This window comes from Hydractinia symbiolongicarpus, chromosome 7, assembly GCF_029227915.1.
Source record: "Hydractinia symbiolongicarpus strain clone_291-10 chromosome 7, HSymV2.1, whole genome shotgun sequence".
Lineage (NCBI taxonomy): Eukaryota > Metazoa > Cnidaria > Hydrozoa > Anthoathecata > Hydractiniidae > Hydractinia > Hydractinia symbiolongicarpus.
The window spans coordinates 4,176,777-4,194,497 of NC_079881.1; the positions used below are offsets into that span (position 1 = coordinate 4,176,777).

The window sequence follows — 17,721 nt, forward strand, 5'->3', positions numbered from 1 at the left end:
CCCTGAATTTCTAAAATTCCATAGCAACCCCAGCCCTAAACCAAAAAGTGGGGTTGCTTATATAAAAAAATGTGTATTTGTTTTATTTGAACAAATAGTTCTCAAGTTCTGTTTCGCTGTGGGGCTTATCCATAATGGGTATTGTTGGGAATAACATATCAATACCGTACTGAAAAAAACCTAATTATTGACTGGTAACTGGTAAATAAACTTTAGCCAAAACTGTGACATGCATGTCTGAAAAGCAAAAATGTAAAACTAAACCTTTATTTCCTTTTATTAAAAAAAACTTAACGCAGACAACAGAAATAGAAATACGATTTATAGCTCTGAAGCATGAGAATGAATTTGTCACACATGGGAGGTAACACTTAATAGAAGTTTAATATTTGATCAGGCTGTTCGAAAAAACTGTTTAATGTTTATTTTAGAATGTGCTGCGGTGTAAATGACACGATCATTCTCGTACCCAGAGCTCTTTAAGCTTAAAACCTCGGAGCTCTGGGGTCGAAAATGTGACATATTCCTAAAACTGTATGTTGTACTTAAAAAATTTGTTTACAGGAATACTTTATATTTATAATTCAATAACTTGGCTGCGAAAGTGTATCCATTTTAGGCCGAAAAAAATACCCGTTTTAGCCAAAAATGATAGCCGGTTCTGCTAGGTGACAAAAAACATATGAGTGATGTAGCGGGTATCGTAAGAAGAGCTACAGCTAGCACAAAAAAAAACAACGAAATAACCATGCAGATTCATTAATATTTCACATAACGGAAATGAGTGTTTTGAATATTTAAAAACGTATCTCTGAATTTAACAAATCGCTTTCCTTGTTCTGCACTTGCTTTGACAAAGCAGAAGAATACTTCCTACACTCATGCGCTCTGAAGACAATGCGTACCACAAGAAAAGCGATCTATTTTGAGAATTACAAAAAATAAAGTGCGAGAAAAAGCAAGTTTAAATACATTATACATAAAATGTAAAAAAATTAACCAAAAAAATTGAAATAAACTAACCCGTCATTATTAGCGAGAGCAACCTCGTACCAGGATTATGCAAATCAGTTTTAGTAACGAGGTTGGACGACTAAATTTAATTTATGACTCATATCACATTATACAGTTTGGTTTCTAAAGGCATAGAGAAGTTAAACAAGGCTTTTAAATCAAAAATGTAACCGAACATGTAGATGATTTAAATCTCAAAATATCATTCTACTCTAGCAAAAACAACAAATTATTTTCAACATTGCAAAAAATAAAATCACTAAAATTAATGATTAAATTATTTCTAAATTATATTTCCTATTAAGCTAGCGTAGAAGACAACGCCCCAACCTTGAAGAGGATTTTGTTATACTTCTTTCAAATAGATAGTTCTAAATATTTGACGAAAAGTTTTCTTACTAGAATGATTTCACTAATGAATTCACAGTACAATAATAATTAAGTTATAATAGAAAAAAAATTCCTAGTTTCTTATATAATGTATCACATCCTAGCACGACATATTTCCTCCAACCTACATCTATAGTACATTTCAATCCATGATAAAAAGCAATCGGCGCGAAAAATCAGCCATATTTGTTTATATTTTAATCAAAATGGTAGCTTCAAGGCGGTTTTTTAAAACTATATTGAAAAATAACTCTTCAAGTTTTCTTTATCTCTTCAAGTTGACTAGAGGATAATTTAAACCGATATCGGATCGAGGTGACCATACGCTACTAGGGAGGAAACAATAACGTAGATGAACCATAGGGAAATCATGAAAATACCGGAACCATACATGCCAACTGCCGGACCGCCCAGTTCACCTTTTCCAAAAAATTTTAGGTAACGTCGCGCGATAATCAAACAGATACAAACGATGGCGCATACGGAATACGTGACCACACTTGTTGCCAGTGAACCTGCAGGAGTTACGAATGCGTCGCCCTGAAAAAAAATTATGATAAGTTAACAGAATATATTAGAAAAAATGAATAATTTCTTACCCAAAACATTATTACAAAACTATATCCATGTATATATTTTCAGTTGCTAATTTGCTGTAAATCCTCAATTAAATGCCACCTCAACGTTTTAACGGTTTAGCGCCTGTTATATAGGAAAAATAATTTCACAAGCCATTTAAACAAGTGCCACCCCCTTTTATAGATTTTATTAAATCCTGCAACATAATTCTCCTGATAAATGTTTGTCACTCAACACACGTATATATCAAGTCGACTGTTTATTTTAAGATTTGTTATTAACATAACGATAACGCCGTATAGATGTTATAAAATTATCGGGTGAAAAAAAGATTTAGATGAAGTCTGAAATTAAAATCACTTTGGTCTCAATTTCACTTCCTCAGAGGTAAAAATTCATTACAAGTGTTAAAAAGTAAAATTCAGTTTAAAAGAGTGCAACTGCGTATATGCAGTAATCATAAGGTGATGCTCGAAATTTACTTAAAACGTCGTGTGGGCATGACAATTTCATTTCAGCTGAACACTTCACTTTAAATTTGGCGACGTGAAACTAAACGTACACGCTGCACGTACAAGCTGTACGTGCCCTCATTAACAACATTAAACTTACTTTGACTTCGTGGTAAATCGCAGCAATCAACCATGGAATACCAAGCCCCAGGAACACATTCACACCGTTACTACCAGTGACATTACCAACTGACGCATCAGCGTATTTCTCATTTTGCGCAGCGTTTCGACTGGCGAATAAATCGGGAAGACTGGTACCAAGTGCAACAAAGGTAATGGCCGTCACTTCTTTCTTTAAACCAATTAAACAGCCGAAGACGGTCGCAATGTCACCAATGATAGCCGTCATAACTCCAATCATACCAAGAATGATACAAAAAGACAACCAACCTCCTAACCAGGACACTGGCGGAACTAGGGCGAACAGAACCTACGAAAACAGAGAAAAATAAGTCCATGCCACATTGGTAGAGAAATCAAGTTGGTTAGTTTAAAACGTCATAAAGCAAAATTATTAACTTCATCGGGTTATATCGTTTTATAGCAATATTTCATACGAAGCAGAAAGGTTAATACCTTCCAGAAAAATGTAACAAAATGCATAATGTAATCCATCGTGGTGGCTCCGTCAGCATCTCCACCGTTGACGTTCATAGCTTCGTAAAATTGCTGACCCCAGGTCTCTGATCCCAACGAGAATTTATGCAAATTTAAATGGGCTGCGTTAACGACACGGTCAAACATTCTTTGGTATTCTAAAAAATAAAAAAAATATCCTACATCAGTGTCCCTTTAATTGGCTGGGATGGACACTACTCCGTAAAACGAAGTCTGTGAAATGAAAATCCCTAAAACGAAATCCTTAAAACGAAAATCGTTAAAAAAATCCGTAAAACTAGATACTAAAAAAAATTCGGCAAACAAAAATCCGTAAAACGAGATACTAAAAAAAAATTCGGAAAACGAAATACTTAAAAAAAAAACGGAAAACAAAAATCCGTAAAATGAAATACTAAAAAAAATTCGGAAAACAAAAATCCGTAAAATGAAATACTAAAAAAAAAATCGGAAAACAAAAATCCGTAAAACGAGATACTAAAAAAAAAATCGTAAAACGAAATACTAAAAAAAAATCGGAAAACAAAAATCCGTAAAATGAAATACTAAAAAAAATTCGTAAAACAAAAATCCGTAAAACGAAATACTAAAAAAAAATCGTAAAACAAAAATCCGTAAAACGAGATACTAAAAAAATTCGTAAAAAAAAATTCCGTAAAACACAGTCTGTAAAATGAAAATCCCCAAAGGTTGTATATATTTAAACAATCACAAAAAGGATTTTCATCCTCGGGTACAAACCGTCGTACGGTCTCGAGACAGACGTCAGCTAAAAGCGAACTGTATCATAACAAATTTTAAAATTTCTCACCAATAGGTTACTAGACCTAAACCAACTATATGAGATAAAATAAAGTTAAAAACCAAAATAAAATGAAGTCGACAAAAGAATTGTCTTACCGTCATCGCTTACAATAGTGACGACCGTTCGTTTCAAGCGACCAAGTTTTGCACCAGGCGTTTTCAGCTCAGCCAATTCCAACATGAAGGTCTCGTCTTTCTCAAACATATGATCGTTCACAATTTCAATATCTATAGTTTTCAGAGTTTCGCCATGGTCGAACACAAGAGTGCCCTATTGTTAAAAATAATAGCATAACATTCGTGTGACCAATAAGGGCGTACGGATGGAGTATTAAGGACGTAAAAATAGACAGTCCACTTAGAGGTGGAGTAATACGGGTCACTAAACAGTTCGTGAAATCTCAATTTTCGCAAAGGAATGCTTGAAATATGTTGTCTACTGTCTGCGCCTTACATTAGTGTCTGGGGTGTCAAGGCGCTGATGTGTTGTGCTTGGACGATTTGCAAGCTGTTTTATGATAAGTATGCTAAACAAGCGATATCTTACGCCCTTAGAAAATCACCTACCTCCCCTCCGATGAAATCTTTCCCATGAAAAGCGCTTTGATCTTTCGTTTTCCAAACAATTTCCACTTTTCCGTCGGCGCCATTTTCACGTTCAACATCGATCTGAGCTCTACCACAACTCTCTGTCACAATATGACTCGGTTTGTTGAATGAAAATGTCCCGGGTTCTAAATGGTGGTCAAACCTTAAACTACTTTTCTAAAACGCGATTGTTTTCTCACAAGAACAAAAATATAATAATTATCTCCAAAACGTCTGTTCATCTGTGTAAGTCTACATGTAACATAGATTACGAAAAGCTTCGTGAAAATAAATTGTTTTTATTGATTATTGATATCTGTTCATCTATGATACGTTCTTTATATATAAGAGGATTATCATTGGAGATTATCCAGAAAATACAAAAAAAATTGAGAACAGTGTACCGGAAACAGTCTCACTTGTGTTGTAAACAAAAACAAGAACTAGAAGTTATAATCTGAACTCTCACCAGAAAGATGTTTGTCTAGGACTGTGAAAACAAGCAAAAATTTCGAGCGCTATTTTTCTGTTTTACAATTTAAAAACAAAAATTTTTAACAATGCGACAAAGTACTTGCTAATGTTAACAGCTAATGAGGTGATTCGGGGAAAAAACAGAATCAACGATTTGTTTTTTTTAAAAAAAAACCTACAAAAAAACGACAAAATACTTGACACTTACCGTCGTCATTAATAATAGTAACCTCTGCAATGGAGTGCTGTCCGATCTCCACCGCATTATCATGAGGGTCAGAGTGTAGTTTCACAAAGAATGTCTCGTCAGGTTCCCATTCATAGTCGTCGATGATGATGATTTCGATGTACTTGTGAGTTTCTTGAGGCTCGAATGTGAGTGTCTCTTTCTTAGCTATGTAGTCTGAACCAGCTTCTGCTGTACCGTCAATAGTTTCGTAGCTATAAGAAAAAAAGAGGTGTCTTCAAGAAGATGTTTTGCTTTTTGTGTGAATTGGTACACGATTTATTGGCATTGCGATACTGAACTCTGTACAATGACCACAGAATAAGAAAATGATGAATTTTTAATTTATAGTGAAAATACAATGAAATTTTCGCAATTTTTTTAAATTCCTAATGTTTTCCGACAATCTCGTAACATCGCAAAGAAAATCGACACTTTTTCCAGGAAAAAATTTTGTTCTGAAACTCAGGCAAAATTTAAATAAACTAAGACAAAAAAATGCTGATTCAGGCAACAAACAAACAACTTACGTTACGTTGGCGACGACGTTCAAATTATCCGATCGTTCAACACCAAGATTCACCACTTTCCCACTCTCCAGCACCGATACAGCCGTAGCCGTGAACTCAATCTTCGCTTTTTTGTCTGCAACAGAAGGTGGTTCTTCTGCACAAGCAACCACAGCGGGAAGGTAAAATAAAAGTGAATGTTTAATGATGTTTTACCGATTATTTGTTTACTTGTTTATTTATGACGTAATGTTGTTGTTGTTGTTGTTAAGGTGTTATCCGATTTGTTTGTTTGTTATCAGTTAACAGTAGTGCTTCTAAGAAACACTTACCTATCCAGTTTTACATCATTCCAGAATTAGCATTTTCTTTTCTAGTATAAGTACTGGACCAATTCATTGAAAGGATTTTCATGATTGAATCTTACAACGGATTATCATTCTATGTTTTTCATGATTTGTGTATATACTATGTATAGGTAGCTGAGTGTGTTTTATAGTGTTTGATATGACACAAATTCGAAAATCTCCAACCTCTTTTTGCTTCTCGCTTACCCCAATCTTTTAGATTATCACCAGCAAAATAAAGTTTGTTACATGCATGTAGGGTTGGAGTTGATGAGTTACCTGAGGTTATCAACCTACATTTGTGGTCTATTAGTTAAGTTATCGAGTCAAAACTATGTTGTAACAGGTACTGACTTCATTATTGACGAAGTAAAGTTATATAAAAGAATTTTTAAACAAGCATGATCTCTATTGATTATAACTTCATATGCCTTTTCTTTGTTTTCTTCTTTGTTTGTCATGCAAGGCCCCTTCACCCTTGGCGTACAAGGCAACAGTTCCACAAATGCAAAACTGTTTGAAATTATTGCCATGTACAATTACACTGATCCTGAAGCCCCCTCTCCGCTTTGTGTACGAGAAATTAATGACTGGATTATATTTAGAGATAAAATTAGTTATTAAAATTACTCACTTCAGTAAATCTAATCGCATGTAACATCTTTGTTTCTATGGTTGGTTATAACCATAAGTCTTTTGTGAACAGCCATATGTTTACGTTCGTTACCGTAACTTCTGCTTCCGCTGAATTCACTCAATATTCATGAGTGCATAGAATATTCCTCATTTTCCATTCTTTGTTTAAGCTTTTATACTATTTCATTAGAAATTTAAGAAATTAATTCTTTGACGTTAACTTAAAATTGAACATTATTTTCTCGGTTTAATTATCTTCTGAGTAATTTTAAGATTTTTCATAACTCGAATATTTTTACTGGACTTGAGAACAGATACCCATTTTCATGTTTAACGACTGCATGTTTATATAAGAACGCCCAAATTTGAGGTTGGATGCACTTATAGAAAGTGTTTAAATTATTGTAAAAAGATATGGGCAATTCGTAAAACAGTTTGGAAATAACTATATTCCAGAAAATTCCAGACTCACATTATTTTCTTCTTAGTAATCTTTAAAAGAATTCAAACTGATTAAGCTCTTTATATCGTCTGAGTTTCTTTGCAAAATCTCAGCCTCAACGTTAAAACCAGGTTCTCGTCAAAAAGGTGTACAAAAATCAAAAATGAAAAAAATTCCCAACTAAATTTGGCATGTTTTGTAAACATTAGAAATTAAAAGGGGCATGTGCAAAGCTGTGCTATATGTAATATCTTGTTACGTCATTAAAGTTAAGTGTTATGTTTTGTTAAAGTCTTTTCCAGTTAAGTTTGTTAAGGTTAAAGTCAGTTTAGTGGACTATATACAAGTAATTTAATGTTATCATTTTAGTGACATATTCATATCTTTTTGACAGTTGTATTAGGCTGGTAACTCTTACGATAATGACAATACTTAAAAATGAAAACCTTGAACAGAGACAATCTAGGGTGCAAAAAGACAACACTCCTTTACGAAGGAAAAGCCAAATTTTTGTAGTCTTTTGTAGTCTTTTGTAAATAAAACATTGGGTTTGTGCATTAGGCGAAACTATTGAACAACAAAATTTAACCCAACAATCGAAAGGCTGATATGATAGATCTTAATATGAGCTTTTAAATGCACTCAAACCGTTTTTTTCTTATTAGCATAACTTTTGACTTCACAAACTTAACCTATTTTTGACCATACAGTATTCAAGAAACAGCTTTTTCACTAGCCGCAACTATTGACGGCAAAATTTAACCCGATAATCGAAACGTTAAATCGACGGATTCTAATACGAGCTTTTTCTCGACTAAGTCTCAAATGCAGATGCTCAAACATCGAAAGAAAAATATTTTACATCGTCTTCGTAGATTTGATACAGAGCCAAAAAAATGTCTGGATACGTCACTAAAGTTTTAGTAAATGTTAATGCAGTTTAAATGGTGAAGTGTAACAATAGCTATCAATAAAAATGACAGACAGAATTAAGTTATGGTTTAAAAGTCTTACCAGGTTGTTGGAATTGAACTTCGGCCAAATTACCTTCTTTATCCAAAATCTTTAAACAAAGAGGCATAGATTACATAATGGAAAGTGGTAGTAATTTGTTGCAAAGATATTTTACATCTCGTAAGCAAGCAAAATTATAAAAAAAAATAATTTTTATCCAGCTATATACGCACACAATAACATTCGTTCCTACAAATGTTTCTCATAACCGTAACACTTATGGGTATATTCAGGCTTAGGTAAAGAAATTTTTTTTAACACATGTTGAGTCTTGATGAATCTTTCTGATGCGACACAGTCTTTTTTTTCTTGATAAACAATAACTTAATTAACGCCAATATAATGTCTGGGCCTGGCCTGGTGTAAATATAAATTGTATAGCTTTTTCTTCGAAGATAAAAACGAGAACATCTCATTTTATCCATACTTAGACAGCCTCGTTTAAGTTTTTAATTCGTTTTTCTAACAAGCATAACACAAAAAGCATATCCCAGCCTGATTTTGAATTTCATTTGCTTTAAAAAAAACATGTATTTGACAGGAAGAAGCAAGATTGTTGCAAACCTCACCTCTTGCAGTTTGGGTGTGACTCTCGGAACAACTTTACGTCCACCTCCAAAACTTCGAAGAGCGCCAACTCTGTAGTATCCATAGTTCTTTTTCTTTGAAGATTCGATTTTGATGGCAATTAATTTCGCAGCTTCTTCCTCAGTTATGTTGGGATTTGCAGTGATTTCCTGAGGTTAAAAAATTCAACTATTAAGCAAATATGCCAGGTTCATGAATTGCTTCAAGATGTTGTTACTGGGACAAGAAAAGCACTGTTGTTTTGGTGTTCAAACATATATTTTTGGTTGAATCACAACAATTTGTGCGTGAAAATACTGTTAAACATACAATGGCAGCATGGTGTTAACAATCTAATCTTTCCTGTGGTGATTTATGTTTAATAGGCTTTGTCAGAACCTGCCTTAAGTTGGTAATTCATCCTTGCCACAACAAAAATATATGGTAAGAGAAAAGGTAGAAGAACCAGTACAAGATGAAAATTATTGCCACAGTAACTAATAACGTTGTGTTTCATATTTTTTCAGTATTTAATCTGACTTGTTGTTTTTTTTATCAGAGAAAACAGAAACCAGTTCCTTTGTCATCTCCCTTATCACAAAATTAATTTCAGGTAATCTTTTAACCTTATTAACGGATTTATTTGTTGTTTTTCAAATTCTTAGACAACCTGTAAGTCTCATCAACTGCTGACCATAAAAAAACCCATCTAAGGAACAGGGATTATTAGGAACCGAAAAGTCTCATACACTAGTGTACCTGTAAGTATACACAATCAACTTTACATTTAATTTTGACTGAGAGATAACATCAGCATGCAATAACTTTTATATTTCATAATTCTCTTTTTAATTTGCTTCTAAAGCTGTGTGGTTACTCTTTTTTAAGGTAATGTCATAACTAGATGCGTTATTGGTCTATGTTATAAATCCAGGAAAGCATAGCAAAGAGTCCTCAATATGATATAGTACCAAATCAGTTGTTGGGTTATAAAAAAATTATTATTGGAACTTTCCTCATCTTGTTACTATGGGGAAGTAACTAACACGAAATTATAAACAACAATGTTATGCATGCTGTTGCCATGTTCATGGCCATAACTTAAAAACTTATAGAAATTTTAGCATATTAATACTTAATAATAATTTTGAGTGTATCCTATAATAATATAGAGTATATACAGAATAAACTTAATAAAATATCAAGTATTAATGTTGTGGTCATAAACAAACTGCACGATAATAAATTTTGCTATTAATCGCATGACATTTTTCCAAAACTTTGCAGCTTTTTGTAATGGAATTTTGTACCCTTACTTGAGCCTCCAGAAGAATAAATATATATTGTGAAAATTTGGGAATAAAATAGCATAACAACAACAAAAATATACCTTCATATATTCAATCAAATCAGGATGATGCTTCTTTAACACCTTCTCATTGAGGAGATCCAAGTTGTCTAAAATTTAAAACAAGTTTTAATAAAATGGTAAAAATTTTACAGTTGAAGCATAAAAAATATGAATTATGAATATGTACAACACACTTACTAAGTTCAACTTTTCTTCGTTTTCTACGCAAAATTCCAATATTTGAGCACAATTCCTTATCGGCAATGTAAGCAAGGATAACCAGGATGGGGAAAAACAGCAGAGTCAAAGCAGCCTCCCATACCTCCATACGATTTGGCGATATGACAGACATTACAAGAAACATCCAGACATACGCAAATACTGCAAAAAATGCTGTGGTTAAAAACACAGTGAATGCATTAATGCGTTTTGCTTCACCATTTTTCATCGCCATAACGCACATTGCAGTAATGACCAACAAATTAAAAGCGGCACTACCGACAATGGTTCCAGGACCCAATTCTCCTGCTTCAAAATTGTTTCCAACAATTTCAATAATCGAAAGAAGAATTTCTGGTGCAGATGAACCTAAAGCCATGAGGGTTAAATTTGCAACCGTGTCATTCCATACTCGTATTTCAACTTCCTCATAACCTTTCCCACTCACATCTTCATCGTCAGTTGCAACGCGGATAACTTTTGTCTTGCTAGTGATAACCTCAATGGCACACATAAACAAATCAGCAGCAATAGCCACACCCATGAAACACCATATTAGTGCAACAACATAGAAAAATATTCTTAGTCCAGTACCCCATTCAGATTCATTTAAGATTGGAATAAGAAGAGTTCCTTCACTGATCTTGCTGCATGAGTAATTTGATTTGCACATGTATTGATACACAACACTGGAACTATTTGACATCTTGGAGGCAAAATTTGGTCACCATATATATGTCATAACTATAAGTAAAAAAATATAAATTTGACAAAATACATGTATATATTTGTTTATACAACACTATCCATGCTTGTTCACTATAGTATATATAAATACATACATTACAAAATAATATAAAAATTTCTATGTTTGATTCCGAAAAATATCAAAGTCATGGACAATAATTAAATATTTTATGCGTATAGTAGAGACACAAATCATTAAAAAATTTAGAATTTTTGAGTATATACATCAAACTAAATAATTTTTAAACACTATACAAGCTTGTAACTGAAGACAACAATTTGACACACCTACTCATTCAATATAAAGTTTCAGCTTTATGACTACAGTTATTTTAATTAATAAAATTAACATGTTAACAAAATCTTTTCCAGTAATAAAAAAATCCTAGCAACGAATGCTAACCAACTCAAAAAAGTAATTACTCCCAACATCGAAATAAAATAATAAACATTTGAATTAAGTATATATGAATATTTTTGATATTACAAATAAAGAAAAACACTAATTTATGAAAAAACAGAAGAACAATATGAAAGGAATAAAAGAAAAAGTGAAAAAAAAGAAATGTGTAAATGAAGCAGGTGAATCTTATGAAACAGAAGTTTGATTAAAAATAATGAACTTTTTTGAAGTTATATGTGTATGAATTACTTAAATATTTTAAATTGAATTATATACAATATATACATTATGACAGTACCAACTTATATAAGGTGTTGCTCACTGAAACCATGGTATCAAAGGTTTTTTCTTTATATATATATATATATATCTTGTGTTAATTACAAGTAACACAGCTAATAAAATTGTAAAAAAACAATATTTATATTTAAAATAAGCAGTATTAATCTTAATTTCAAACGAGTGTTGCATTTTAACTGAACTCATAGCTACAAATCTTGAATTTGGGTTTAATTATTGTATTATTATTGATTACTTTAAGTCTAAAATAATAAAAATAGTTATTGTCAAAGCTTTTACAAAAATAAAAAGAATAATCTGAACTATCAGGGCTTTATTAAAATTTAGAAATTCTGCTACTCAATAATGGAAGATGATGAAAACAATGCAGTATATACAGTGTACAAAATTTTAACCTTATTTATACTGGGCATTCTGGGGGATAATATCAATATTAATGATATAATATTTAATAAAAGGTTGTCAAATAGAAACACAAAAGTCACAAAGTTATAGCCCTTCTTGAGCAGTGCATTGATGAAGGAATTTAATATTTGGAAAAGAACTAATTCCTGTAAGTTAGTTCTAATTTTTGATCAGGCGTCTGAAGTTACATAATATCTAGTGATAGGTAAAATGAAAAAAAAAATAGAATAATTTTTTAATTGGTCAAATTTACCAAAAGGATCAATATAATTATATTTGAAAACTAGCTAGCGTAGAAATTAAATGCTCACACTCTCAAAACCTAGTAAGAAGTTTCCTTAGTCAGAACTTCAACATAAATCTTTGCGCCTTTGATTTTAAGCTTAAAAGACACAACTTGTCCCCAGAACTGGACGATTTTGTGCCTGGTGGGTTAAGACTGGGATTTAGAAAAGGATATAAAATAATTTTCTCCAAATTTAGCCTGTTATAATTTTTTACTTAACAAATGTCAGTGGATGGAAACCTTAAATTTGTTATATATTTGCTAGAGGCTTACATATATTTCAACAACTGCTGTTAAATAGAAGTATACACATTACATACACATACACACTAAGAGCACCAGTAAATGAAAGACTAATAAATGGAAATACTGTACCAGCATGTATTTTAAAACTAAGATTTTTTTAATTATTTTAACTGGACATTGCATGAAACATTATCGAAGTTTAATAAAAGAAAAAAGAAATAATAATTTTTTATTCAATATTAAAATTATTTGGTATTAATCAATTAACTTCATAGTGATGTTTTTAAAAAAATGTTTTGGAAAGATTTATAAAAAGAAAAGAAAATTTAAAGCTTACGGCCTGTGACAAAGTGTGCTAATTAACATTTTAAGCTTCAAACATTCGTTTGGTTAACAAAATGATCTATGATAACCTAAATGTTAATAAAAATTAAAAAAATAGTTTTAATGGTCCACAATAACTTATTTGCAAGGCTTTAATTAAAATTATTGTAAAAAAATTAAGGAAAAGCAAAATTTCACTATGAGACAATTAGAAGGTTTTTTAAGCAGTACTGCGAGGCAACATTTATCAAGATTGTAAAAAACCAGTTTTTCACAAAAAAAACACAGCGTGATTTTGTATTAAAAAGTAGTTGTGATACTTTTAGGGGCTCATTTTTCTTTTACATACTTTCGTTTATAAAACAAACAAGAATGCCTAGACTGCTTTATCTTATGTCACTTCAAAAAAGTTGAAAAATATCAGTATATACTTTATTTGATATTATCAAAAAATCTTGTTTTTTTTTAAAAAAAACTGTACTTACCCTGTCACTTTCACAGAGAATAATTTATATCAAAATTTTATGTGTGTGTGTGTGTGTGTATAACAGCTTGTGTTCAATACTAAAAACACAAAAACACAAACAGGAATAAAACACCAAACGATGAAGAAAAAATTAGATGAGATTATATATAAAAAACCTCAACTAAAAGACTTTGAAACTTGCTATCTATACAAGGAATTTTTTGTAGAGAGATGTGACCAATTTAAGTTTAAGTAACCATAGTAAAGCTAATGGTTTGCTGTTATGTGGTGAATTTTTGCAATTAGAGTCATTTCAAAGCTCATCTTGATGGCTTTAACTCCTAGTAATAAAAAATTTAAACATAGAAAGTTACACTTTATGACATTCACATCCCATCCCTTATGTTACCAAGGCAATATTTCAAAATAAACATTAATGGTAACTTAGTAATAATAATATATAATAAAAAATGACAAAAAAAACAACTAACTTGGCCAGACACATATAAGTTTAATAAAAAGTATAATGACAAAAAACTTTTTCAGACAACAATCTTTTGTTAATAATGTTAATAATGAATAATAAATTATATATACATTTTTTTCAGTTTAAAATCAAAAACAGGAATTTGGGGGAATATATATTTAATTTATATAAATCTTATGGCACGCCAACTTTTAAAATGATTATCCCTGGCAGTCACAAAGAATTATAATGGCCAGTCAATTCAATTTCTTCAGTGATCTGAAAAAATCTGAAATATTGTGAACAATATCGTAAAGTAACCAGGTTCTAAACACAATATGATCACATCATAAAAGCGAACGTATTATTATATTAAACTTTTAAGTTTCTCATGGGACATATGAAATTTCATGTATAAAATTGCACACATAATCTTGCCAAAAATATAATGTTGATACTATTATTTATAGTAAATTCAAGAAAAGGTTTGTTTCATACAATATATATAATATATATCAACATTTCTCAGGAATATGTAATAAATTAAAAAAGACATAAAAAACATTTGTTTTAAAATAAATAATGAAAAAAGAAATATTTAATTTAACCACTTTTTTTCTACTCTTATAATATAATGTGTATGATTTCTATAAACGACCTAGCTATATAAAGTTAAGTCATATCTTATTTAAAGTATTCACTATTCTCTTGCTTTAAAATAAAATCAAATATGTTTAGATACATAGAAGTAGCTAGCTCAGTGTAGCTATAGCTATATATAGCCAGCTAGTAGCTATAAATCAAAAATTAATCACATGTAAAAAAAGCAATGTGAATAAAGTATAGTTTCACAACATCAAACTTACAAATTAATCAGCTTGAAAAATTAAGTAGAAAATGATGTATGGCTGCAATTACACACGAAACGTACTTAAGACTTCACAAAGGACTCTATACCAATGTTATAAATGCTTTGATCTGTACCAATTTTCAAGCCGCCCAGCAACGGGCAACTACGAGGTTATTGTTTACATCGTAATCTGCCATTATGCGATACCGCCCCTTGGATGCGATTCGGCGGACGGCAACATTGTTGTTCTATCTTCTACCCAATCTCGTTCCCAGGAATTTCAACGAGAAATTTTAGGCCGAAAATGATTTATATTTTCCTTTTTTAGATTAGTAACGCCAGGGCGTACCTAGATTTCATCTAAGGGTTGTGTTTTGTAAATATTAATAATTAAATACAGTTTTTTTTATGGATTCAGAATGTCTTATTTCTTTATTTTCCATTACATTAATACCGATCTTTGCCTGTATTTATTCACAATAAAATAATTTATTTTATTATAAGGATTTCACCAAAAAGTAACAACTTTAGTCGCGTTCTTCTCGATTTTATTTTTTCCTTAAAAATATGAAGGTATTTACAAACTTGGATAGTAATGAGTTTACTACAAGATTTTAACGATCTTCTTTTTTTTACGTCCGTAAACATCTATATTTGTAAAATACCTATTTACCCCCGGTAAAACGTTTTGCTCATTGAGGGCTCAAGGGCACATTTTAAGCGGTCTCGATAGCGTTACTTAAGTATGTGGTTTCTTGGGGGGATTTTTAGGGGGGGGGGATGCACTACGCCCTGCATTCCGTTCTTTGTGTTAAAAGATTCGGTATATCTTTGGCATAGGCTATCTAAATTTAAAATTAATACCTATTTTTTGCATAATTTTTAGTATAGATTTCTGAGGTGAAGATTTTGGTATAGATTTCTACCTATCTTGTAGTTTCAAGTTTTTTAAAATGTTCAGGGCGCTAACTCAGGCGTTTTTAATTTTTTTAACCGATTGTTCTCCCCTGATTTTCCCAAAGAAATAGAACACAACTTTAGGCCATGAAAGATTTCTATTTATAACCAAAGTAAAATGATAGAATCTGTAGTAGCAACGAACGGGAAATTTTCATGTTGTTTTTGACTGCCGTGGAAGTGCAAGCTTATTTAAAAACTGTCCATCTAACCTATGCATGTGTAAAAGAAGCAACTTTGCAGCCTTCCCGGCGGACAAATTAAGACCAATTATCGTTAAGTACGGCCAGGCAATAAAATATTAAAAGTGGGCGGATCGCAGCCACAAGCAATTAAGAACGCGGTTACCATTTATTTCAGCAGTTCTGAGGTTATCTCGTTAGATCAAAAATCTTAAGGCGCTATTTCTTGCTGAGGTTAGGACGCCACCCTTGTTTTAGGGATTTTTGCCTAAGCACGCCCCGATTCAACGATATATCAAACCTTTCTGGATCTTGGGGCAGTTTTTTTCGTAATACAGATTTTGTGTACAGTGCCTTTCGTCTCCACTAAGTCTCTGCCCCTTTTAAGTCCATTTTTGGTCCAGTGTTGACCACGTTTTGACGCTGTTTTTCCATTTTGAAAACTAAATGAGATGAAAACGGAGCGTTACCTTCCAGTGCAGGAAGTCTCGAGTTCAAACCCCGGCCGAGTCATGCCAGAGATTATAAAAGTGTGAATCCGTCCTTTATATATCTTAGGCGGTTTTCTAGTTGAGAGATTGCTGTGCTTGTACGCCTTTCGTAGTTATATTAAAGTGGTAAGTGCACCCCCTTCGCGGGATCCTCGGTGATAGCAGTACTAGCAGAAAGTAAAGAAGCTATCCTGGATAAACAATCTGAATAATAATTATCATAAATAAGAAAAGTTTTAAAAACACATGTTAAGATTTTATTTTTAATTTATAAATAAAATCTTAACATGTGTTTTTAAAACTTTTCTTATTTATTTGTTGGCTGATTTATCATAATGAATTATCATAAAGTTAAACACAAATGGCTCCGTTGGACAAGGTATCACTTCGTTGTAAACATCGCACCACTGAAGGCACTGCCGTCTAGCAGGCTTAAGTATAAGCATGCTTAGCGACAGTGACTTCCAGCATAACCAGATGCTAACAAAGATCGTAGCTTTTGTTGTCTCACGTAACGTGTTTCCGAGATCCCTTCAATGTCCTTCTTCAATGTCCATTACCAAGTTGCATTGCAAGATAACACGTCGAAGCAATATAGACAATAATCGAACAGAAAAAATATCTTCAGTGTGTCGGCCACAATCGGTTCATGTGACTTTATTATTTTTATAATATTTGTTTTTCTATGTTTCTACATGTTAATATAAGTATTAAGATTTTAACTACATACGTGAATCGTCATGGAGCAGAGCATAGTAAGCTAGCTAGTCATGTATTTATGATGTTTTGTTAAGAGTTTATTTAGTTTGGTGCTCACTATCATAACAAACATTATTTTTTTTTTGCGTTGCCTTTACCAATCTGGCTGGCTAAACTTGTGGTGACAATTTAATCCACAGTTATTAGACATTACATCTGAAAGGGTGGACTGCTTTAAGCGCTACACAAGGATTTACGGCACCGTTTCCCTATATTTATCGCTTCACTTGATATCCCTATAAGTAATCTTATACCTTCGTGACAAAATAAGAAAAAGCTGGCTAATTCTTTGCTATGATTTATTTATTGTTTTTCGCTGTACCCGACGGGGCTATTGAGGTCTTGTACGAACTACAACCTCTTTTTAAGTGTGGAGATCTCGGAAATTTTTTTAGGTTTTCATGACATAAAAGCAGCATACGAGAGCGTGAAAAGCATGCCTCTCATAGGTGTGGGTTTTTCCATCTCCCTTGGAAGTATTGGGCGTTGCTTTAGAGATTACGTGTAGATCCAGGAAACCCAAAGCTGTGGAACTGAAGATAAGTTATA

General features: G+C 32.2%; 1 protein-coding gene across 3 annotated transcripts; it reads right to left on the bottom strand.

The window, feature by feature from the left end:
* Positions 1-743: 743 nt before the first annotated feature.
* On the bottom strand, positions 744-14,938 carry LOC130648981 (sodium/calcium exchanger 2-like). 3 transcript variants are annotated; one of them, XM_057455151.1, is made up of 13 exons: positions 14,800-14,938; positions 13,487-13,565; positions 10,270-11,034; positions 10,111-10,178; positions 8,723-8,890; positions 8,154-8,202; positions 5,736-5,850; positions 5,188-5,420; positions 4,485-4,651; positions 4,014-4,188; positions 3,072-3,250; positions 2,596-2,925; positions 744-1,944 (listed from the first exon to the last, which is right to left on the bottom strand). In XM_057455151.1, the coding sequence occupies exons 3-13, from the start codon at positions 10,994-10,996 to the stop codon at positions 1,699-1,701; spliced, it is 2,457 nt and encodes an 818-aa protein (XP_057311134.1). In that variant the 5' UTR covers positions 10,997-11,034; positions 13,487-13,565; positions 14,800-14,938; the 3' UTR covers positions 744-1,698. The 3 variants fall into 3 exon arrangements, with proteins under 3 accessions (XP_057311134.1, XP_057311131.1, XP_057311133.1); XM_057455148.1 differs by having other exon boundaries at positions 5,736-5,871; XM_057455150.1 differs by lacking the exon at positions 13,487-13,565 and having other exon boundaries at positions 5,736-5,871; positions 14,800-14,824.
* Positions 14,939-17,721: the final 2,783 nt, after the last annotated feature.